The sequence below is a fragment of the Ostrea edulis genome, chromosome 3, assembly GCF_947568905.1.
Source record: "Ostrea edulis chromosome 3, xbOstEdul1.1, whole genome shotgun sequence".
NCBI classification, from domain to species: domain Eukaryota; kingdom Metazoa; phylum Mollusca; class Bivalvia; order Ostreida; family Ostreidae; genus Ostrea; species Ostrea edulis.
In genome coordinates this window covers 38,957,300-38,982,298 of record NC_079166.1, presented here as the reverse complement: position 1 = coordinate 38,982,298, position 24,999 = coordinate 38,957,300, and the positions used below count along the sequence as shown (strand labels likewise).

The 24,999-nt window shown below is 35.5% G+C and overlaps 2 protein-coding genes and 1 pseudogene across 2 annotated transcripts in view; 1 reads left to right on the top strand and 2 right to left on the bottom strand.

Moving 5' to 3' along the window:
- The window catches only part of LOC125672996 (microtubule-associated protein futsch-like), a 53,479-nt gene extending 45,339 nt beyond the window's left edge, over positions 1 to 8,140 (bottom strand). The window contains exons 1-6 of the mRNA XM_048909217.2: positions 7,275 to 8,140; positions 4,649 to 4,828; positions 1,076 to 1,293; positions 778 to 949; positions 389 to 489; positions 89 to 194 (exon numbers count right to left, since the gene is read on the bottom strand). Coding sequence (XP_048765174.2) covers positions 89 to 194; positions 389 to 489; positions 778 to 949; positions 1,076 to 1,293; positions 4,649 to 4,828; positions 7,275 to 7,316 — 819 coding nt within the window. The 5' untranslated portion in view covers positions 7,317 to 8,140. The remainder of the gene's footprint in view (positions 1 to 88; positions 195 to 388; positions 490 to 777; positions 950 to 1,075; positions 1,294 to 4,648; positions 4,829 to 7,274) is intronic.
- A 1,613-nt stretch (positions 8,141 to 9,753) lies between these two features.
- LOC125673128 (uncharacterized) lies at positions 9,754 to 11,238 on the top strand. The gene has a single exon (XM_048909494.2). It carries the CDS (start codon positions 9,754 to 9,756, stop codon positions 11,236 to 11,238), a length of 1,485 nt encoding a protein of 494 aa, XP_048765451.1.
- A 574-nt stretch (positions 11,239 to 11,812) lies between these two features.
- LOC125673143 (ATP-dependent RNA helicase DHX33-like) lies at positions 11,813 to 18,741 on the bottom strand (annotated as a pseudogene).
- Between the last annotated feature and the right edge of the window lie 6,258 nt (positions 18,742 to 24,999).

Sequence of the window (24,999 nt, the reverse complement as noted above, 5' to 3'; positions counted from 1 at the left end):
ATATTGTGAAAACATTAAGGTGCCACACACTATTTAAGATTGTCATATTAAGCATTACATGTAATTACTTCTAAATGATAATTTTTACCCTCCAAGGCCTCCTAATTCCTTTAAAGAAGTCTGGAATGACTAGAGGTAAAACCACAGCCTCCTTCAGGAGAGCTTTGGCTTCTATCAGATCAGCTATACTGTCCCTGTAAATAACAATGATGAAGATTCGTTAATCACTGTTTAGAAAGCCATTCAGATCGAATGCCTTGTTAACATACTAGAGAAACTTATTGTGACAAACCTTTCCTTTTCTCTTTCTTAAAATTGCAGTGTTTAGTTCTATGCGTCAGAGTTTATTTCAACATAAACTGGACGAAGAATTCAATTCTGTCCTTACCAACTGACATTAGGATTTTTCTGTACAATGTCCCTTTCCAAGTTTTCCACCAAATCTTTATCATAACCAGTAGGGTCAAACTTCTTCTCTCCATCATCTCCCTATTAAAAATGTATATACATGTTTTGTGTATTAAAAATCCTTATTTTTGGAGAATAACAAACTTTTCAATGACTTCTGTCCAATTAATCTTTATTCATAGATTGAAACAAATCATATTCATATTTCAACACACGCAAGAATTTTTGTAATACATTGACACAACATGTTTTTACACTCAAAATGAATTTCACATCTAAATATCCAGTTCAAAACACTTCATTAAGATGAACCAAGATTGTATCACATTTAGAGTCAGTCTGACTCCATATTTTGATCCTAATACATACCTTCTTCTTGTTGTCCTTTTGACCTGGGCCTCCAGCCCTGGCCCCTCGACCACTAGGCTGACTGGGGCCTCTTCTGTCCCCAGGCCCTGCGCGACTTGGTGCTGCTCGGTTCCTGGCAGGCTCTGGTTTTCTGACTGGCTGGCGAACACCACCACGGTAATTTGGTCCTGGTCTGAAAAAAACCATACAGGTATTATAAAGGAAAAAGAATTCTATGTGTCACTGATTAAATTTTCATGAACTTGAACTAGCGCATTTTTTCCAACTGAAAAATATTAAAAGTTCCAATCTTTAATACCTATGATCCACAGGAGTTGGTGGAGGCCAAACATCAGGGTCCCTAGTTGGCTCTTCATGTCGGGAATAATCATTTCTGCCATAATCTCCGTACGGAGATCCAATCTCCTGGTTGTCATAAGAGTTGTAGGCGGAGGGTCTGGGGTTGGACTTGAAGCTTGCCAGGGTATCACAGATCTCTTTCACCTGATCACATTCTGAGGCTATCATGTCTCGAGCCTATGTAAAGATCAAGCACTGTCTAGTTTATTGGGTACATGAGGGGATTAACTACAATGGAAAATGTGATAATTTGCATAATGGCAAACAGTTAATGCAAATCATTGTATTATCCATTGTAATTAGTCACCTCGAGCGCTCAACAAACTAAACATTGATTCCTTATAGCTATATCTGACATAAATACTAAATTATAACATCAACATATCAAAAGTACTGCAGAAGAGCAATTGAAATACACATATCATTCCATAGACCCCACCCACTGACATCATCAGATGCTGATTTGCATGCAAATGAGAAATTTTGATGCAGATGTAGTAAGTGGGAAAATTAACACATCGGGGCTTCAGAGAAATTATCACTGAGAAAACTGTTAAGAATGTAAATATAAATAAATAATTTACGTGTGTGATTTATAGAATTTATGGTATCACTGAAAAGTATCTACAGCATTCTTCCATATTTTATAGTGTGCAGTAAGCTTTTTAAATAACGACTATGTCAACATAGCTGCAGTTCAGTCATAAAGATTGGAGAGCTGATAAACTGCTGCCAGCTATTATTATATAGGTGTGAACAGTGGTATTTGGAGAGTAACACTGTACTGTAATCACAAAAATTTAGTGAAGATAGGTGAAATCATTTCAAAAGTACCATTAAGTTTTGGGATATACACTGGTTCATTGATGCTCCATGCTTTAAAATATCAATCTACAGGGAACCAATTTAGTTAGAACTGCAATAAAGACAAAATAGAAGGTGTATCACTTTCTACATCTAAGCAATGACCTGGTAGATCTAACAGATCTATATGTATTCTTACAAATCTCCATCCACTTTTAAAAAAAAAAAATCTGTTGCCATAATGGTAGCACCATCAACATAAAATGTAATTATGTTGTAACAGGAAGGAAAATACAGGGGCAGTGATCGCGAAATGTTGAAATGTTTTACAGGACATTCGGACTGGTAAACACAGGAACATTACCAGACCGAAGCACATTTTACCAGACCGAAAAAAGTAGTCATTGGATTTTCGTTTTAAAGCAGTGATTTTTCTACATTTTTAACAAGGGTCCCATGGCTTTCGATTTGGGAAAAATTGTCGACATTTCAGTCAAATTGGGAAAAATCAATTTTATCGTAAATAAGTTTTAAAATCATATCAAACATTATATTATCTTTATTTCACACATTAAATTTTCTTTAACCTTATAAAATTTTCATCTATTCTATCCAGATCATCATTCCCATAACTCTTTGTTAAGTCTTATGTATATAATTCAAATCGAATGTTTATTTTTTTCAAATACGTTTTCCTTTCATAATTTTATTATTGGGGAAAATGCAAGCTAAATTGGTGGGAAAATTGACAATTTTTAGGAGGGGAAAGGGCCGAAATTCGGACCCAAAACGGGCCTAAAAAATCACTGTAAAGGGACTGCATTATTGTTTTTTTTTTTCATAAACGGAACTGGAAGTCGAAACGTGGTTTCCGAAACTGTTGCTGAAAAGTCACCGGACATTCAGACCAAAAATATAACGAAGTTTACCGGACCAAGAGTCAAATTACCGGACATGTCCGTTGGTCCGACATTTTGCTTTCACTGCAGGGGACCAGACCAGTATTTGAACCAGGGACCCCTGAATCTCTGGTCAGGTCTTCTTCTATCAACTGATCTATCTGACTACCAGCGATCGAACCCGTCTGGCATCTAACCGCCATATTTCACCCTCCTTAAATGTCTTTACAACTTGACGACATCTACCCAGGATCTTTATCTCCTGGCAGGCATTTTCACCTGTCAGTTCCAAGGTCTGGTCTATGGCACCAAAGGTCTTCTACTGGACCAAATCACATTTTACCAGACCGAAATTTGATAGGCAACTGAATCCCTTATTGTGGTCCCACCCTACCAATGGGGGACATGATTTTGACAAACTTGGAATTTACACTATATCAGGCTTAAACTTTCTTGTAAATTTGAACTTTCTTGCCCAGTGGTTTTTGAGAAGAAGATTTTTAAAGATGTTCCCTATATATTCCCATATAAAACTTTGGTCTTCTATTGTCGCCATACCCTACCCCCGGGGGCCATGATTTTAACAAATTTCAATCTGCACTATGTCAGGAAGCTTTCATGCAAATGTAAAATTTTCAGGCCCAGTGGTTCTTGAGAAGATTTTCCCTAAATATTCCCAACTAAGGACAAACAAGGGACTGAGCCGAGAAAAGGTCGCAAAAAAAAATTACTGAATACTGCAAGTTATGCATCAATTAGGATTAATTTTATGGTGGATCAATTGCATAGAAATTGAAATTACCAGATCAGAAAGAACTTCAGGGTGGGTGACCATAAAAGCAGAATTTTAGACTATTTTGAAATGAAGTTTTGAGTGAAATTTCATTCCTTGAGGGGTTTGGGGGGTGGGGTGGGTGGGGGTGTTAATGGTATAGACCCCTACTATTTTAACAGACAAAACAAGCGGTTCCTGTGCTTGAACGTTTGTTTCCATGGTGATTAATGTTAATAAAACATGTCATTACAGAGCCAATCACGTCCGACCTTCCATTTTCATTGAATTTTCTTGTTTTTCTGGATTTCTTTTTCATTTCCTTTTTCTCTTTAGTTTGTGTCAGATTTTATCCTCTTGATACTTTTGCCTGGAATGACATCGGCAACGTACTTTCATTTCACTTCAGATTCGTCAGTGGAGAAAACTTTTCCAACCTGTGTTCAATACTAGTGTTATGAAATACATGTTTTTTTTAAAACTCTAGTAACTCAAATTCAATTTTTTCAATCAAACGTGCCCATGTTGTTAAAGTACTTCTTGATCAGAGTATAGTTAACACTTTATTTGCCTGTTATTTATTACCTATTTCAAATGCTTCAAAGACGTCTGTAGTTTCACAGGATATTGCTCAATTGTATTATCACCCTCTCGGGGAATTGAAGATGATTGTAAGTTTTATACATATTTGAGTTAATCGTAAACATGTTTTCTGTTTGCAACGAATTAAGAACAGAATAAATTTTGGGACATGCTGCTAAAATTGAAAATTTATCTAATCATGTACATTTCATTGAAGAAAAAAAATATTTATGGGACACTTGGTCCGACCAACAATTGATATTTAGACCAAAACAAAAATGACCGGAATCACTGCAAATGTAACAGGAAGGAAGGAAATGCAACAAAGCAGACCAGGATTCAAACCAGGCCCTCCACATCTTCAGTCAGGTGCTCTATAAACTGAGTCATTCGACCACCATCACATCAATCGAACCCCGTTTGACCGCCACAACATAAACAGATTAATTAACATTGCTTGAAACTATTCAACAACCTGCATCCATTTTCGCCTCCTGTCTGGATCTTTGTTAACGGCAGACATGTATTTCTGAATCTGCTGAATGACCCCCTGGTAGTAGACCAGCGACGTGTCATACTGTCCAAACAAGGCTGTTTCTCGAGCCATTTTTGTATTCTCATTTATCTCTGTAAGCGTGTCTGTCATGATTGTGTACTGGGGAAAAAAAATATCAAAATGTAACTAGTTGACATACATGCAATACATTTATACAACTGCAAATTGTAAAAATCCTATATATAGTTATGACTAACAACCTGACAACTAGGCCTAAACAAGAATTGTAAATATTGGACTAAACTTCATCTGACAAATTAAGCAAATGTCCGAGGAAATTCGCGAAAACTTAAAACAGAACAATTTATAAAAATATTCAAATCAGTCCAATCTCAAAACTGAAATAAAATGCAGTACCTTTCTATGCCCAATAAAAAACAAATTTCTTCAAAAATTGAAAATATTGCTACAATATCATGGCGTCTATCATGGTTCCGTATTCTAAACGTTCATTGGTCAATATCAAAGTGTGTAATATTAAAATCTGATTATAGAGAGTTTTAAATTACGAAATAATAAAGAGGCCCGTAGCTCACAACGCCTACCAGAGGCGCTAATCTGATATATCTTCACATTGGTGATGTTGCTTTTTGTCAATGTGTAATTTTTAAGTCTAATAGTGTATCATAAAACTCCTAAGTAAGTAAGTAATTCATTTCCAATTTTGGGCCCAGAGGGCATACAAAGAATACAGAGTTCATATATATACGCCTATATATGCACAAATCATAAAAGAGTGACTATCCAAAAGATAGATGAAAAATAAAATCTACAAGTTCATGATAAATCAACTTGTCTTAGTAATGAACAGCTATATATGTAATTGGCTTTTTTTTTCAATAATATTGTTACATTCGTTGCTCATAAGCCAGATAAATTTTTGTCTATTACACAGGTTTATAAAATTCTTGCACAAAATGTTCATGGAGATGGACTCTAATGAATGGTTTTCTTAAGTGTTGGTATGCTATACAGTCAAATACTCATCACATATGTATATCACAATTAGAGGAAAGTTATAGTAATTAACCCGCTCAGTCAGATAGCCACCTACAGCATCTACTGATCAATGATATAGATATTGAAAATGTTTTTAATTTGATCCGAAATATAGATGCAATCCTTCCGCCACAGTGATGCGCGCATCGATTTAATCTGACAAGAACAGTGATTGAATTGATGCGCGCGTCCATTTATAATTATGGCGCGCATGCAATCAAATTGATGCGTGCATCGATTTAATTGATGAGAGAAATAATTGGATTATTGCACCCAATAATTGAATTAGTGATATCTTCACATAATCAATTATATTTTCAATTAATTATATAGATGTTAATTTGGCGCTCCATATCCACCTCCTATCTGGCGGCGCTGAGTAACACAGTTGCCCGTGTAGTGTTGTCTCTATGGAGCGCCAAATTAATTAAAGATCTCTTCAAATAATTAATGATATCTTCAATTCTGAATTATTGCGCGCATTAATTGAATTGATGATATCATTAATTCTTCAGCTGAATTGATGCGCGCTTTCATTGAATTAATGATCTCTTCAAATGAATTAATGATATCAACAATTGAATTGATGCGCGCTACAATTCAATATTGAAGAGAGCAATATATTGATATAATGCGCGCATTAAATCAATTGATGAGAGCAATAATTGAATTGATGCGCGCATTAATTCATTTGATGAGAGCAATAATTGATTTAATGCGCGCTTTAATTCAATTATTGCTCTCTTCAATTGAATTAATGATATCTTTAATTCATTTGAAGAGAGCAATAATTCTTTTAGAGAGAGCAACTATATAATTAAAGATATCTTCAATTCAACATATCCACAATTGAATTAATGATCTCTTTAATTGAATTGTTGCTCTCTTTAAAAGAATTGATGAGCGCATTAATTCCTTATACAAAAGCATTGTAAATAATTAAAGATATCTTCAATTGAATTAAAGAGATCATCAAATTATTTATACCGAGCTCTAAATTAATTATTGCGAGCAATATTTCTACGAAATTGATGCTCTCATCAATTGAATTGAAGAGAGCAATAATTGAATTAATGCGCGCATCAAATCTATTATTGCTCTCATTAATTCAATTGATGCTCTCATCAATTGAATTGAAGAGAGCAATAATTGAATTAATGCGCGCATTAAATCAATTATTGCTCTCATTAATTCAATTGATGCGCGCATTAATTCAATTGAAGAGAGCAATAATTGAAATGAAGCGCGCATTAATTCATTTGATGAGAGCAATAATTGATTTAATGCGCGCATTAATTCAATTAAAGAGAGCAATAATTGAATTGATGATATCTTCAAATAATTGAAGATATCTTCAATTATTTGAGTTTATGTTAATTTGGCGCTCCATAGGTCTCCGAGTGTAATAGGAGGCAATATCTAAGATGGATCGTCCGTATTAAGTTTTGATAACATTTCTTTGTTAACTAAGTATGGACATACAGTCCTTATAGATTTGTTTTGCCGCAAAGGACCCCGTAAAGCATTATACAGCGTTGGCATGTACCCTATTTTCTTTAGAGAAGCCGAGTGCACCCCGTGAAAACATTCAGCAACGTCTTTTATTTTGGTGACGGGTTTCGGCCTCCTTACAGCATACCAATATTGCACACAATCTATTATGATTTCCTTCAGTCACGACATGTCTTCTTTAAATGTACTTGTAAATATTCAATTGAATTGTGTTTTTTGAGATTAGATAAAGGTAAATCGTTTTTCGAGAGCAAACATCCAACTTCATTATATCAAAATAAACTTTGTTACATTTATCTATTTACCGTGAAATATAAACGCTGTTTCAATATCAGAGATACAAGCGATTTTGTATATTTCTTTACTTATTTGTTTATGTTCCTTCGAGAGTTTTCGCTCGTTTTGAGACGTCACCAGCTGTAGTTAGGCGAAGTGCCACAACTTAGACTTGTAAACTTGTGGAGCTCAGGGTCGTAGCAGTGAGGGCTTCTTTATCGTGCGAACGCCTACCGCGACACGGGGTCACAGTTTGGAGGTCTCACTAAAAGACCCGCGACTCTCACTTCTAAATGCCAACGTTTGGAGAAAAAACAGTCACTTCATATTATTACGTCTTGGGTTTGACGCGAGCAAGTCACGGATCCACGGTATGTAGTTTGTTGCGTTATTTGAAAAGATAACACGAGACAAACTAATATTAGCGGTTTTAGCAGAGCGGATCGTAAATCTTTCGCTAGCGAAGATGGACATTTAGAAATCGTTTGGATATTAAGCGGATCTCACGATCTAATCCTCACTGCTGTTTACGGCTCCGTGCGCTAAGCATAGGTCTAAATTCGTGTTACATCACCTACAGCTGGCACTGACGTCTCAGTATGGGTCAGTGAACAATTTTCGAGGGGGACTTAGAGCAAACAATCAAAATCAAACGGCTTTGCACAAATTTTTGGTATGCAACATGAACATAAATCTTACGTATATGGAAACATATTTCATGTAATTAGATCGCGCTAACCCCCCCCCCCCCCCCCTAACATGTAACGTCAGTGATATACGTATTAAACAGAAGACATGACACAATTTTACAGAAAAATAATGTCATAAATTAATGATTGTCAGATAGGACTAGAACACTCTTCGAATCTTATTGTTCTCAGAAAGAAGGATGATTGTGAAAGGTGAAGATTGTGAAAGGTGAAGATTGTGAAAGGTGAAGATAAAGAACAGAGCATGATCAATCGCACAACTAACTCCTATTTATACAAAATAGAGAGTTGGGCAAACACGGACCCCTGGATATACCAGAGGTGGGATCAGGTGCCTAGGAGTAGTAAGCATCCCCTGTCGATCGGTCATACTCGACGTGAGCCCTGTATCTTGATCAGCCTGATTGTACATCTTACAACTTAATTTTTTAAGAGAATCCACGAAACGAATATTGTCGCAAGGTAAGGGACCCCTTGGACTACCTGCAGAAAGTTTCTAATTTTGCATGCCATAATGGATGTTAATAACTCCTTAATCTTTGTAGAGTCCGCAAAACAGATATTGAAACAAGACAATCATTTTACGGATTTCCCTCCCTCATTTTGTGGCTGTTGGGGTACCACCTGGAGCCTCCCGGGGTTAGGATCACTTTTCAGATCTCTATGATTATTAGATATTGGGTAATCCAAAACTGATCAAAAATGGAAAAAGACTATTCCTCGCAGTTTTCGTGTATGATACATTCCTTTTCCTATTGGAGATATCTAAAAATATCTCATTTCCAAGCAGGAGAACCCACGAGTCTTAATACTCACGTCCAGCACATACAAGCTAAAATTGCGTAAAACCCACTCCCCCACCCTCCTCTTCAAACTTTAGACGCCAAAATAGGTAGTGACCATCCCTTCACCAAACAATCGTTAGTCGCGGGTATTTCTGGTGAGACTGTAAAAGAACAGCCACTGCATACATCTAAGTTTGAGGGACTTCACTTGAAACTGGTAACGTCTCTAGATGTGTGGATTTTTTTTTAATTTTTTTTTTGCTAACGGGGCTAATAACAACATTTTTAAAAAAAGATGTCTACTGTGAACACACATCGCGAGTTAGTTATACATGTGTATAATCCAACAGTCACTGATCGTACATGTAACTCTATCGTTGGTTAGATTTTTGTATAAAATGATTTATACATCAGTTTTTGGCAATAGATAGAAAGTAATTCCAATGTTTTAAACGGGTGAAATTTCTCTACGAATTTTACACCCTGCTTCAATTGACCGATCACAATCTGTAAAAACTATCAACTATTATCTATTTGATTATTATCATAGTTGACTAAATATACATACCAGTAAATCTAAACGCACATGTACTTCCTGGTAGAAAACCCATGTACGTTATCATGTGAACATTGAAACTGCAGATAATCTTTTGAAACATATAACATACATTGAAAGATAACAGAGCATGACAATTAATAATACCTGGCTCTACTTTACAAATAGTATGTAGATTGGCGCACCATGGCGCAGGTGGCTCTTCCCTGTTGTCAAATCCATACCAACGACGAACTGACCATTTACTGTAAAGATTGCAAAAAGAATGTCTGTGAGGAATGTGTTAAAGACGAACATTCCAGTCACTCGTGGGAATCTGTGGGAAAATTTTCCAAAAAATTATCTTCTAGTCTGCGCAGCACCAGTACCAGAATTAGGACCACGAACGTCGCAGAGCTACGTAGACAGCTGGTAAAGGTGACGGAGACGTGCCACAGCGCTAAGACGAGGTTTCAAAAGGCTGAAAATGAAATCTCTCGACAGGAAGAGGAGGTTATAAAGTCTGTGAGCCTGTGGGCGGAGAGCTTACGAGATCAGCATAGCAGACAAACTTCTGCATACCTTTCAGGGCTAGAAGAGAAGAAAAATGATCTCGAACAAAGGATAGTACACTTTGAAAAACTTGCCACTGATCTTGAGGAGATGGGACCCTCGTTATCTCAGCTGGAGCTGATAGAGAGAGTGCAAGAAATTGAAGAAAAAATGGAGGAAGAAACGAGCATTAGCTTCGATGATTTATCATACAGAAACTTTTGTAAAGGCCAGATTGATATGGAGAAGCTTAAAGCAATGGTTGGGAATTTGGAAAATAAGAAAGAGCCTGAAATGGCCGATAAAGAAAAGCATACCACAGCAACACCTGTGGGTGATGGAGTCCATCTTGGAAATGAAAATCTTCTTTCAATGACTGCCATTTCGAGCGAGGCGGCTTGGGTTCATCGATCCAAATCCAGTAAAATCGAACTTGTCAACAAGAAAGGGGAGACACTTGAGGAAGTGGATCTAAAAACTCTGTTTGCAACATTTACTCTCATGGATAACAGGGATCACATATTTGCGTCTCGAGGGGAGCGGTGCATAAAGAAATTCAGCGCCTTAGATGGCGATATTTCAACGCTCTTCCACACCAAACCCTTGTACCCAATCGGTATCAGTCGCGCTGGTCAACAAAGTCTACTCTTGTCATTTGAAGACGAAAAGAACTTTAACCCCAAACAAAAAAGCAGAAGAATTGTGCAAAAAGTCTCCGTGAAAGGGAAAGTCGAGGCAACATACGAATTTGAAAAAGGTAGCACCAGACGACTTTTTACACGCCCCATTCGCGTATTGGCCCAAAATGATAGAATTTACGTTATCGACCAGACGTCTGAATCATCGGGAAAACTTGTGGTTCTGCGAGAAAATGGACAACCCCACTCCGTTTACAATGGGCAAAATCTCAAAAGTCCATTCTGTCCCCAAGGCGTATGCGCAAGTCGTTCCGGCAATATCTTTGTCAGCGACACAAATAATGCAGCGATCCATCTACTGAATATGGATGCCGTTTTCGTGAAAATTTTGATTCAAGGAAAGTTGATTAGTTTACCCACATCACTAACACTGAAAAATGATCAATTATGGGTCGGCACCGCAACAGGGCATATCAAAGTTTTCCAAATCACTAATGAATGAATCAGCATGTTAATTATTCGTGGCATTGATACTGTATACAGAATTCAAGTATCAGTATTGGCGAGATTCAAATTAACTAATGTCTTCCAACAGAAGTGCAGAATTTTGAAAAACATGAATTACAATCTTCAAATAGCCCTGAAATTTGTCACACCTTAAAATATATTTTATCCAAGATGCGAGTTTTTCAAAATTTGAAATGCTCTATCCAATTCTTAACTTTCGTGACTTACTACAGTAGTATGAATCCAAGGAGAATGGGTTAGCTCTGAACACTACTAAAGTAACAGCTTCGGTCTCCGTCATCGACAAAGGATTACAGTGTTGAGTTATTTGTTTATTCGGGACTGCAAGCTAAAGCAGCCATAAGTTTTGAAATTAAAATACATGTAGTACAATGTACCTAGTTTTGAAGTTTTCTGGTTGTATTGGTGGCGTGTAATAAGCCGTCTATTTTATCAATACCATGACAATGGTCTTTTTCATGTCAGAGAGGTTGTTATCTCGATCGAACACAGGGCACCATTTTACGTCCCATCTGATGGACTAACAGTGTCAATCAAAAACAATGATCTGGTATAAAGTAACAATTTATTATCATCAACAACATTAAGTTCCCGGTTTCTTCCTTTTGAAGTAGATAGGGGCTGCATCGTATAGCCAGTCTGGATCCACCACACATAGATCTCTGAAACAGACGGAACAGAATGTCAGCAATGATAACAAGTCACATAGAACCGATTCATCATAAACCCATTATTCAATCTAAACACACAAAAGAATTGTACATTTTCATCATGACATGTTTTCAATGCATATTAAAACTACATTTTAAGGATGATCAAAATCTCTTAAATATTAGCCATACGAGATACAAAATTGTATAAATTAATGAAAAGTGAAGATAACGAACAGTGATCAATCTCATAACTCGTATAAGCAATACAAAATCAAGAGATGGGCAAACACGGACACCTGGATATACCAGAGGTGGGATCAGATGCCCGGGAAGAGTAAGCATCTCCTGTCGACCGGTAATACCTGCCGTGAGCCCTATATCTTGATCAGGTAAACGGAGCTATCTGTAGTCAAAATCAGTGTGCCAAGAACGGCCTACCAATTGGCATGAAACACGTGCATTAATGTATCTTATTATATTAATATATATTGGAAACTGAAATTGGCTCAATGTTTCTGGTTAAGTTTGAGTTTGTAACTGATTTGCTTTTATTTGTTAACAAGATTCTTTTGAGGATTGTTTTTTTACCAAATCACAGTCTGATATTTGCTACAAGTGTCTTATATGAGACGAAATCTGACTGTGGATTGATTTTACCCTAATCTTATCATAATAAAAGGTTTGTTTGTATCATAAGTGAGTTATTGACATTACCTCATGTAACACTTGGTAGTTTGGATGAGCTCATTGTAAATGACATAAGCAGGCTTACACCTGAACAGTACAGATGATGGATGGATAGATACGGTCTTCCTGGATGATAACTAGAAAAACATATATATATATTTAAAGTAATACTGGTTCTCATTTTTGGTGTCAAAAAGTTTTGATGCAAAATTGTGATTTATTATTCCAATGACAGAAAAAATTAGGTTTATAAACTATTGTTAATAATATTTGTGTTAGAAAAAATATCCAGAGGCTCTGAATGAAGTAAAATTACATTATTGTCTTCCCTTACAAAAGTTTATTTCTATATAATACTATATAATATTCAATATATCTTAAACTTAATTTTGATTTTATGAATGACTATGGCAAAAGTTACATACAAAACTATCAAAATAGCACATTTTTATAAAAAAAAATAATTTCAGATTGAGAGCTATCATAACTTTAACAGTGAGAGAGCTTGAATAATATTTTATCAAGATTACTGACAAAACGTGTGTACACTTTATGCAAGTTTGGAAAAAGAGGGAAAATATAGTTATAAGTTTTACAATGGATATCATTACATATAATGAATTCTAGTAAAAAGAGAAAGACAAAGGAACAAACAATGGCTTACTGATGTGTATTCAGATCCGTCTTTTTGTAATTCAGCAGCATTCATGAAGAACCCATGAGCCAAGCATTTTCTGCATAAAATTGGAAAGATAATTAGAAAATCACTACAACCTATTGATGATACAACATCATTAATTTCATTCCCACTGCTTCCAAGCACCTGATGGTGGCGGTGTCATTCCCACAAGACTTTCTTGGGAACTCCATTCTCTCACAGATATCGTACAGCTGTTTCCTGACCTCAGTCGCTGTCTTCATGTTTCTCTGATTGATGAAGTTTTCCATACACCATTCCTACAACAACAGAAGTCAAACAGGAACTTTCACTTTCACTTCACTCTTACTTTCACAAAATAGAGCAAAACATTCCTATTTTTATAACAAGTTGTGCTAAAATATAAAAATGAGGAATAAATGTTTCGTGGAAGTATGGGATAATATGTAGTCAGCTTCATTAATTATGTGAATTATCCCCCCTCTTCTATAATTCATATACATTGTATCTCCTTAATAGGGAAAAAATTTGATAAACTAGACATTGACTCCTTAAATGCATATCTAATAAAAGACATACTTTGATAAAACATTGACTATAATATGAATTATTTGGAAACCAACAGAATAAATTACTGTACGGGGTTTAAAGGACATTAATAACTGAAGTACAGGTCCATGGCATGGCATCACAAAACCAATTTACTTTTCTGAATAAAGTGTGTTAAAGGAGTTAAAATAGCCTTCTGACAGTTCAGATTACAGTAAAACATGATTTCATTGAAATGCTGAGGATAAATTTTGATTCATCATCAAGAAGATTTATTATATCCAACAAGTTTATAATATTTTAAAACTGCTGGGAATGAAAATCACTTCATTGTAAGCATGAATTCATTATAAGTGTGTTCATTGTCACCCCGTTATACTGTAGTCAATAATCTGTAAATAGCACGGAGTGTTGCCTTTTGTAATTACCTTACTGCCTTTGACAGCTTTATACGCTTTATATATATTTAGCAGCATAATATGGTCTCCTTCACTGGACACAAACTTTTGTCTGGCTGCTAGAGCTTCCTCTCTCTGTCAAAACATCACATTACAGTATGATAATGCATTAAAACTGTTAATAATTCCTACAACTTTAACTCTTTGTTACTGATACATATGATGCCTCTCTTTTTTTTTACTGCATTGTTGAAAGGCAAATCTTTCCTGAATACAAAAATGGTTAAAATCCCGTATATAGAGATTTTACCTTGCTTTGAGGTGTGACCAAAACAGAATCCACAGAAAGCAGTGACACAATGGTTAAAATCTCCTCCATACAAAAGTTTAAAAAACAACTACTTAAAAAACAACAAGATAACCTACCTATAAATGTTATGTACAACATCCATATACAACTATAATATTCTGTTGTGAAAAATTGTAAAATCCTTATTAATGATTATCAAAATCTCCTTGGCAATAAAAGAATAGGATTTTCAATTTTACATACAATCTTTGATCTCCACAACACACATTGTAAGAACCTACAAGCAGTTATTCTCCTTGGCGATCAGTAGAGTTTTACTGAGTCTGGGTTCCAGAGGAAACGCTGTCATCTGCCGCCCGACTGGAGTTAACTGTAACAGAAAAATGAAGAAGCACTAGGATTGAAAGCAGAAGAAAACACTTAAATGGTTATTGAGCTTGTGAATAGGATACACATGCATTGATTGGTTGTATGTTTTTTAATGTTCCTCTCAAGAATTTTTCACTCATCAAAATTGGTACAGTATAAGTTTTACATGGAAACGTCGCCATTGCCAGTGAAGGGCTGCAAAATTTGGGCCTATGCTTGGCGCTTATGGCCTTTGAACAAGGAGGGGTCTTTATTGTGCTACATCTAATGTGACACGGGGCCTCAGTTTTAGCGGTCTCATCCGAGGGACCGCCCCCTTCAGTCGCTTCTTGCAACAAGCAAGGGGTACTGAGGACCCATTCTAATCCGGATCTCCCCGGGCAACCAATTCATGTATAACACATTGCACATTACCCATGCACCAGAGTCTCTGGTCAGCTATATGCTGACAGAAGGCTAGCATAGCCAAAACTTAAGTGCATGAGAAATTTTGTGATCTTTGAACAAATAGATGTAGAAACATTACCTTTATTGAGATTTCTTTCACCACAGCTCCAAGATTATGTAGTTGATGGACAGCAGCAATGATGGACTGGAAAAAAAATTAATGAAGCAATTACTGTAGAGAAACTTTCACAAATTTTCAGGAAATTAATAATCTGATTCATAAAGGTTTGATCTACAATGAAGGAATTCACCATTGCATTACTATAGATAAATACAAACAAAGCGAATTTGAATTTTTCTTCATTTTTTTCATACCATTTTCATGATACATCAGTGTTTCTGTTACTGTGTACAGTATAATAAGAATTATTGTATAGGTACCTCTGTGTATAGTCAGAATTATTATATAGGTACCTCTGTGTACAGTACAGACAGAATTATTGTATAGGTACCTCTGTGTACAGTACAGTCAGAATTACAGTGTAGGTACCTCTGTGTACAGTACAGTCAGAATTACAGTGTAGGTACCTCTGTGTACAGTACAGTCAAAATTACAGTATGGGTACCTCTGTGTACAGTACAGTCAGAATTATTGTAAAGGTACCTCTGTGTACAGTAGAGACAAAATTACAGTGTAGGTACCTCTGTGTACAGTACAGTCAGAATTATTGTATAGGTACCTCTGTGTACAGTAGAGACAGAATTACAGTATGGGTACCTCTGTGTACAGAACAGACAGAATTATTGTATAGGTACCTCTGTGTACAGTACAGTCAGAATTATTGTATAATTACCTAAGCGTACAGTACAGTCAGAATTACAGTATAGGTACCTCTGTGTACAGTACAGACAGAATTATTGTATAGGTACATCTGGGTATAGTCAAAATTATTGTATATGTTCCTCTGTGTACAGTACAGTCAGAATTATTGTATAGGTACCTCTGTGTACAGTACAGTCAGAATTATTGTATAGGTACCTCTGTGTACAGTACAATCAGAATTATTGTATAGGTACCTCTGTGGATGGTTTATCCATGAAGTCAAAGTTGATAATGTCAGAGATTCCAAGGGCCAGAAGTTGAAGGACAACACTGGATAGATTACACCTAAATATATGAAATAAATCCTTCATACATTAATCTCTGAGATAATACATAAAACTTTGCAAATCAGACTCATATTTTTAATTGTGAAAATATTACAATGAAAATTAATAATACCTTAAAATGCTTAACAAACCCCAATTTTTAACTTTGGACAGATTTCACCAAAATACACATTCAACAGACATTCAAATCAAAATTTCTGAGATTTTCCAAAGAGATTGTTGGTATGTGGTGCCTTACAAATCTAAACCTACCCCCACCCACCTCTCTTTCTCATTTGACCTGTATTACCTCTAGATTTCAGTGGAACATTGTTGACACTGAACTTTTCACCTCATGACCCCCAAGTTTTCTTGCAGACCTATGTTACCTTTGGATCTCTGGGACAGTGTTGTCACTAAAGTGTTCAAATTCTTGTTCAGTATAAAGCCTGTAACACGACCCCGCTGATTCCCGACCTGCCCTCCCGGTCCTCTGTAAGGCCTGGGCCTTGGACACTTTAACAACCTTCAAAAGGTCAAGGCCACTGTTGGGGTTGAATACTCTGGATAGTAAAAGATTAAAAAAATTTAAAAACAAGTAACTACAGGTTTTGTTTCATTTAAATACATGTATGAGTATACAATTATAATGTTTTGAAATTATAAGGCAGCTTCCCATAACAAATTCAAACTTGATATCTTTCATGAAACAGATAATATGCAAAAGTAGTTCCTTACTTGGCTTTGACAACCCCCGAGTCTATGACAAACTTGATTCCCTGTATGGTGACTGAAGTCTCAGCAATATTGGTGGCAACTATCACCTTCCTACAACCCTGAAAATTACATGGACGTTATCACTCACAAATACATATCAATACTGGTGGTCACAATACCTTCCTACAACCCTGAAAATTACATGGATATTATTCACAAATACATTTCAATACTGGCGGTCACAAAGATCTTACATTTCTGAAAATCACACAGGGACACTCACAAATGCATAGTAATATCAGTGGCCATATTCATCTTCTTATTCTGAAAAGTCATATATTGAAACTTTTCTAAACATACACACACACAGACAAAAAGAATTTATTTAAACAAACTAATAAATATAAGTATTCAAAGCTTGCTGCCAAAATTCATATATATATTTCAGATTGCACAACACCCAGAACAGACAGGTTGCACTGTACTTTCCTCCCTGAAATTTGTTTACATTCTTTCGTATTTGTTCTTTTTACATGAGAATTGTGTTTTGATACAAACCCTAGGAGTTGGTTTGAAGACTTTGAGTTGAGCATGGGAAGGGAGAGCTGCATACAAAGGGCAGACAATCAGGGGAGCCATGTTTTCTTCTGCTGACCGAGTTATGTCCCTTATGGTTCTCACGGCAGACTCTATCTCCTCCTGCCCAGTTAGAAACATCAGTATGTCCTTACTGGGACATGAAAAGAATAACAGTATTGTGGGTTAATTGTAGTAATCAACATGAAATAGCAATGCGCAAAATATTCTTCCCTTGAGCACTGATTATGGATTGCATTTCTTTGTTAAAAAAAATATTGACACTGCGAAAATTTTGTATGTGCACTTGAAAAATGTGCATCCTTGATTTGCTCAAAATTCTGATTATTTGAAGTACACAAAGAGAACTTATATATTAATCATTAAGAACTTACTTTGGGGTTCACGCTGACAGTATATATATATAAATCATTAAGAACTTCCTTTGGGGTTCACTCTGTATATATATTAATCATCAATAACTTACTTTGGGGGTTCCACTCTGTGGATTTGAAACAATGTGACTATGGAAGAGAACGTGTAGTCAGATTGAGGCTCTGGGGCATAGTATACCTAAATTGGAAGACAGGAGATTGCAAGAAAATTTTCTACACAATTATTGCATTCAAATGAATAATCAATATCATAATAAGTAAACACATTTCACATAACAAATTCAAATTATGTCATTAAATTTAAAAGATAACATTTTTCTCACATTTGTCATTATTGATGAAATAAATGTCTGGTTTATTTGTATCAGGTTTCTTTTCACAACATTGAGTTGAAAAGGTCCATTGGATGACATGGTTTATACTGAGAATAATGAAGAAACATCACAGGTTACATACGGACAAAACATTGATAAATATAGATATTGACTTTTACCTGTACAGGATATTGCCTTCTCTCCAGATATAACACCGGGGCAGCATTGAAGTATGCTGAAAAGTGATCTACGTCCATTGTGGCAGACATTACAAGTATCTGTAACAAAAACCACACGTTCATTTTCTAGCATTATAATTTCTATTGTATGGATTGAAAATAGGAAAATATACCGTAGATAAGTGGAATATCTAGCGAGACACTTTAGCGGTCATCCATTACAAAATTATGACTTGGAGCAGATATTTCTAACATTTTTGCAAATGACCTTAACTGACTGACATTAGTCTAAGGTCATACCATACTGTCTGGTCATAAACTAACTTTTTGCAAAACATGAACATCTACAAAGTTGTGACCCACAGTTATGTTTAAACTTTTTCTGACTACTCACCATAACACATTAACCAAACGATCTTGGTTCTGGGTGTTGACACACTATGTGGTCATGAACAACTTTTACATTATGTATGGACCTTCTAGTACAAAATTGTGACCTTGACAAACATTACTGTATGACCTTGATACAGGATCATGATACATTGTCTGTTCAAAAACCTGTGTTCCAAGTACAAGCTTGTAACATTTGTACATTGCAAAGGTTTGATCAAAACAGATAGTCCCTGAAATGCTCTTCTTTCCCACTTGAACAGTGAGCGAACGGTGAATGCACACAGAGAGAATGGTGAACGCACTCAGAACAAATGCTGAACATAGTTTGGTTTGCAAAGGTTTGGTCCCTGAAATGCTCTTCTTTCCCACTTGAACACTGAACAGTGAGCGAACGGTGGACGCACACAGAGAGAACGGTGAACGCACACAGAACAAATGCTGAACACAGTTTGGTGAACGGTTGGTAAAGTAAAACGGTGAACGGTGAGCAAATACAGAACACTAATGTAGCACAAACTCGAGTACAATGTGAATGGTGAACGCACGGTGAATGCAATACAAACTATTCATTTGGAATGTTTCGGATGTTTTCCCTTTGCTTGTACTTTTTTCATAATCAGGTAAGATATATACATTTAATCAATGGATAAATAATAAAATATACCAGAATGGGGAAACTGTATGTTCTACAGTTCTGAATATATTCAGTCTAAACAAAGCACAGTGCATTTCTATAAAAGTACTAAAAGTATTAATTATTTCTCATGAAATGTTTGCAAAGGGGTATAGCGCACTTAGTATGTAATTTCGCCTACATAAATAACTTTTTCTTGAATATATGATTTTTTACAAATATTCTGCTATACAATATCAGTTTATACTTGTGTTTACCTAAATTACTTAATAAAGATATCGATATGTTGATAGTATATTTATTTGACAAGCATAAACATCACCGTGATTATATAGAGTATATAGTAGATGTAACGTAATGGGCATAAAAATAGCAAACTGTTGCAAAAGGCCACCTTAAACCAGAAATAAAACACTGAAATTGTTTTACTTGAGTTACACTGTACATAAGTCCGTTTGAGGAAATTTGGTTTAAGGTGGCCCTCTTGTTTAAAGTGGATAAAATATGAAAAAATCGTTCTCAAAATTTACCTTGAGATTTAGCAGCCTGTCAAAAGTTAAACCTTTAAACTTACACGCCTGGGTGGCCTAGTGGTTTAGGTGCTCGGTAATCTTACACTTAAACCATACATTCCCCAAGTTCAAGTCGAATATTTTTCCAATTTATTATTTATTTTTTTTGCTTTTCATTTTTTTGGGGGTCGTTTTCTTGAGGGGGGGGTGTGTTTTAAATGTGATACATATATCATAGAAAATATTAGTCATTTTCATCATAACTTCTAATATTTGCAAGTTACGACTTTAAAAGAAAGGGAATTTATTCCGAGATCATTGTAGTTTTGCTTGTTTACACTAACATGTTCCTGTGTGCACAGGAATTCAAACCGTAATGTGGCTGACGAAAAGCTAAACAAATACTACAAGAAAAAGGACACAAATGCACAGTATTTAATAAGTAAAAATAGGTCAAGGGAGGAAAAGAACTGTTATACAGTTTGACTTCTCAACAAAAAATATAAAAACTCATGTAGCAACTGTCATATGATATTTAGGCAAAGATAAAACATTCGAATTATCAACCAAAGGCAAATGATCTGATGACATCTATTAAAGGCGCTGCAGTCATGTCAGAACAGTGAGTTAAGTAATGCCATATGTAAAAGGGTTGTTGTGTAATATGAATGCACAGGTCTATTATAATATTGTACTGTTCATCATTCCAAATAGGAAAATGGTTTATTAAGTAAAGAACGACTCAAATAAATGTCAGTAATGCTAAACTGCGGCGGTTATTCATCTTGGTTAACGAAACATCAAAAACGTTGGCCTTATATTTAAATATAACACGCCAGTCTATTATTGGAAACCGGTGTTTTCCATTTCGATTTCTGAATCGGCTGTATCGTCGGCAAATGCGCTATACCTCTTTCACATCAATTTATGCAGCAATCACATACACAAACAAAAAGCAAATTTCATGTGTACATTGTGTACACTATAACATATACATGGAAAAGCAGGGGAAAATGCACCTTTTAGCTTTCAAACATCTATTGGTGGTTTCTACCAAAATTGCATTTTTTAAAAACATTAATTTTGCCAGGATTTCAGACCTTATTGGCATAATGATTATGAATGAAGAAGTGTAAAAAAATGCATTGAATTTAATCTTCTTATGTACATGTATATCCCAGCACACAATTATTGAGAGCACAGCGGCATCTTATCCACTCTGTTTTCTATCGCACATAAATATGTGATAGAGAACAGAGCGTATAAGATGCCCCTGTGGTTAGAGTAATGTATATGAGTCCCAATGTCTTTCTGTCTATCTACTTGTCTGTCCATCTTCTGTCCTTCCACTCTTCTTTGTGTCTTGGTCACATGATGTTATAATGGATTGGCATTAGAAGGTCTTATGTAACTCAAAAGATAATGTGTCATGATCCTTAAACAAGGTCATTTCCTAGGTCAAGGTCATTAATAATAAACATTAGCGATACAGTCCCTGAAACGTTCTACTTTTATCATTTTCCCGTGCATTCACCGTTCAGTTTTGTGTTCACGTTCACCAACCGCTCGCGTTCACAAAGCATTCACCATTCACAAAGCATTCAGTCTTTTGTCTTTGCATTGTCATTCGGAACTCCAAAGTGAAAGGATCGATTTTGATAGAGAGGCAAACATGAAAAAAGAACTCGTGCATAAGAGTGGAAGGAAACTTTCTTATTTTATCAGAAATTTGTACTAAGAAAGGTTCCTTCCACCCTTACACACGCGATTTGCAGCCCTTGATTTGAACACCCTTGGTAGTCTCCAGAGACAAGGGAAATTTCTTCCTCAGTAGTTGGTTTATTTCTTCTTTTGAATATGGGAATAATTAAGTCTTGATACACGTGTTTGATCACTTTTTATTTTTCAACAAGAGGCCCATGGGCAACATCGCTCACCTGAGTCACCTTGGCCCTGCTGTTGTGACTTTTAAAAGATTTGTTTATCAATCTTTATTCCAATGAAATATTTTTTACCACATATTGTGGCCTCAACTTAGCCTTAAAGGATCACAGAGATGCCTCAACACCAATATGACTAACATGACCTTGCTGTTCTGGATAAGACCAAGATCTTACCAAAGAAATCTGTAAACAAAATATGAAAGCTCCGTCTTAAATAGTTCAGAGGATATTGAATAGGTAAATTTTTTTTTACTAAACGTAGGTCAAACTTCTACTTCAAGGTCAAACACCAAGGTATAACAAAACATGAAAGATCTACCTTAAATAGTTCAGGAGATATTGATTAGATCTGGGATTTTTTTTTTTAAAAAGTAGATCAGGTTCACAAGAACAGACATGATTGTATCACAAGGTGTTGTTACAAAGAATCTATACACAAAATATGAAAGACCTACCTTAAATAGTTCTGAAGATACATAAAATGTATGTTTTCTTAAGAGTAGGTCAAATTCCAAGGTCAAAGGTCATAGTATGAAGTGAAAGAACTTGTCATAAAGAATCTATATACAAAACATGAAAGCCATATATCTAAAATAGTTCTGGATATATTTAATAGATTATTTTTTCTTAACAATACTTTAGTATGTCAAATTCCAAGTGCAAGGTCACAAGGTCAAGATATGAAATCAAAGGTCTCGCCATATAAGATATGAAAGATCTACCTTAAAAGTTCAAGCCATATTATATAGGTTAGATTTTTATCAAAATTAGGTCAAACTTCCAGGTCAAGGTCATAAGATTATACTCTATTGCATCACCTGAAAGGTCATGCTGTAATGAAAGTATATCCCTAGTTTTAATAGTTCAAAAGATATTTTTAAAGTGTTTTCCTATAATATATTAGCTTAGAAAAATTTGATCCCCCATTATTGCCTTAACTCTAACCCCTGGGACCATGATTTGAACAACAGGCCCAAGGGCCACAATGCTCACCTGAGTTACCTTGGCCCATATTTAAAGATTTTCCTTCTATATTCACATGTAAATCTTTGATCCCTATTGTGGCCCCCACCTATTTCAGGGGGCCATGATTTTTACAAACTTGAATTTGCACTATGCCAGGAATCTTTCATTTAAATTTGTACTTTCCTGACCAAGTGGTTCCTGAGAAGAAAATTTTCAAAGATTTTACATATATATTTGCATGTAAAACTTTGATCCCCTATTGTGGCCCCAACCAACACCCAGGGATCATGTATCTGCACTAAGTCAGAAAGCTTTCATGTAAATTTCAGCTCTTCTGGTCCAGTGGTTCTTGAAAAGAAGATTTTTAAATGACCCCACCCTATTTTTTTCTATCATTTTCCTTTTGAAGGGGGCATGGCCCTTCAATTGAACAAACTTGGATCCTCTTCACCCAAGGATGCTTTGTGCCAAGTTTGGTTGAAATTGGTCCAGTGGTTCTGGAAAAGATTTTTTTTTAAAGTTATTTATGTATTTTCACTATTATGCTCTTATCTATCCTTGGAAAGGGGCTTGCCCATTCATTTTAATAAATTTGAATTCCCGTTACCCAAGGATGCTTTGTGCTAAGTTTGGTTGAAATTTACCATGGAGATCTGGAGAAGAATATTTTAAAATTGTCAATGTATTTTCACTATTTCGCTATTATCTCCCCCTGGAAATGGGCGTGGCCCTTCATTTGAAGAAACTTTGATCCCCTGTTGAGGGCCCCATCCTACCCCTGGGGGCCATGATTTTAACAAACTTGAATCAACCTGTCAGAAATACAATAGACGGACAGACGACGGACAACAGGTGATCAGAAAAGCTCACTTGAGCTTTTAGCTCAGGTGAGCTAGAAACTGGAATCTACTCTACCGGGTATATCAGGAAGCCATTATGTAAATTTCAACTTTCTGACCCAGTGATTCTTGATAAGAAGATTTTCCTGTATATCAGAATGTAAACTTTGATCCCCTGTAGTACACCCACCCTAATCCTGGGGACCATGAATTTAATAAATATTTAAATCTGCACTTTGTCAGAAAGCATGTAAACTTGAATTTCTCTAGCCTAGTGATTCTTGAATAGATTTTTCAATGACCCCCACCTTATGTTTGCTGTTTCATGATTATCTTTGAAGGGGTCATGGCCCTTCATTTGAATTTTGTTTTGTTGGGGAGGGGGGGGGGGGTTAATTAGAGAGTGATATTGATTGTGCAGAAATTACTACATGCTTCTACTGTTTTCATATCCCCCAAACTGTATTCTTTTTAGTCATATCCCTTTAATTTTATTTCTTGATGTATGAGTTTTCATGTATTAATTGAAAGGTGACTTGATTATTTTATATATAGAAAACTAGTGCTTGCTTTTAAAATTCTTAAAAATATGACACCAGAATACATGAAAGTTTTTTGTTTTGTCAGCCAAGTTAGTTCCAGAACAACAAGAAGTAGCGACAGTGGCATTTTATATATTTACCAAAAGTTCGAACTGAATATTATAAACGGTCTTTTAAGGTCTCCTCCACAATTTTAATAAATCAGTTGCCTGAGTCTGTCAGAAGCTGTGGTTCGATTATATCTTTTAAATCAGCATATTTGCAGCATTATTACTCAGATAAGTTGTATATAGATATGTATATATTTATTTTTTCCCAGTGATATCATGTGTATATTTTATGCATATATCTTATATTATGTTATCTAATTTTCTATTCTCTCATTTATCTGTCTGTGAATATGTTTTATGCAGGACCACAATGCAAACTAATGGTGCTATCCTGTCTAAATAAAGAATGTATCATTATTATTATATAATTTCACAGTTGATATAGAAAATCATAAACAATGTTAAAATCAATAAGAAATAAATCCCATTTAAAATATAAGAACATGATATAACTC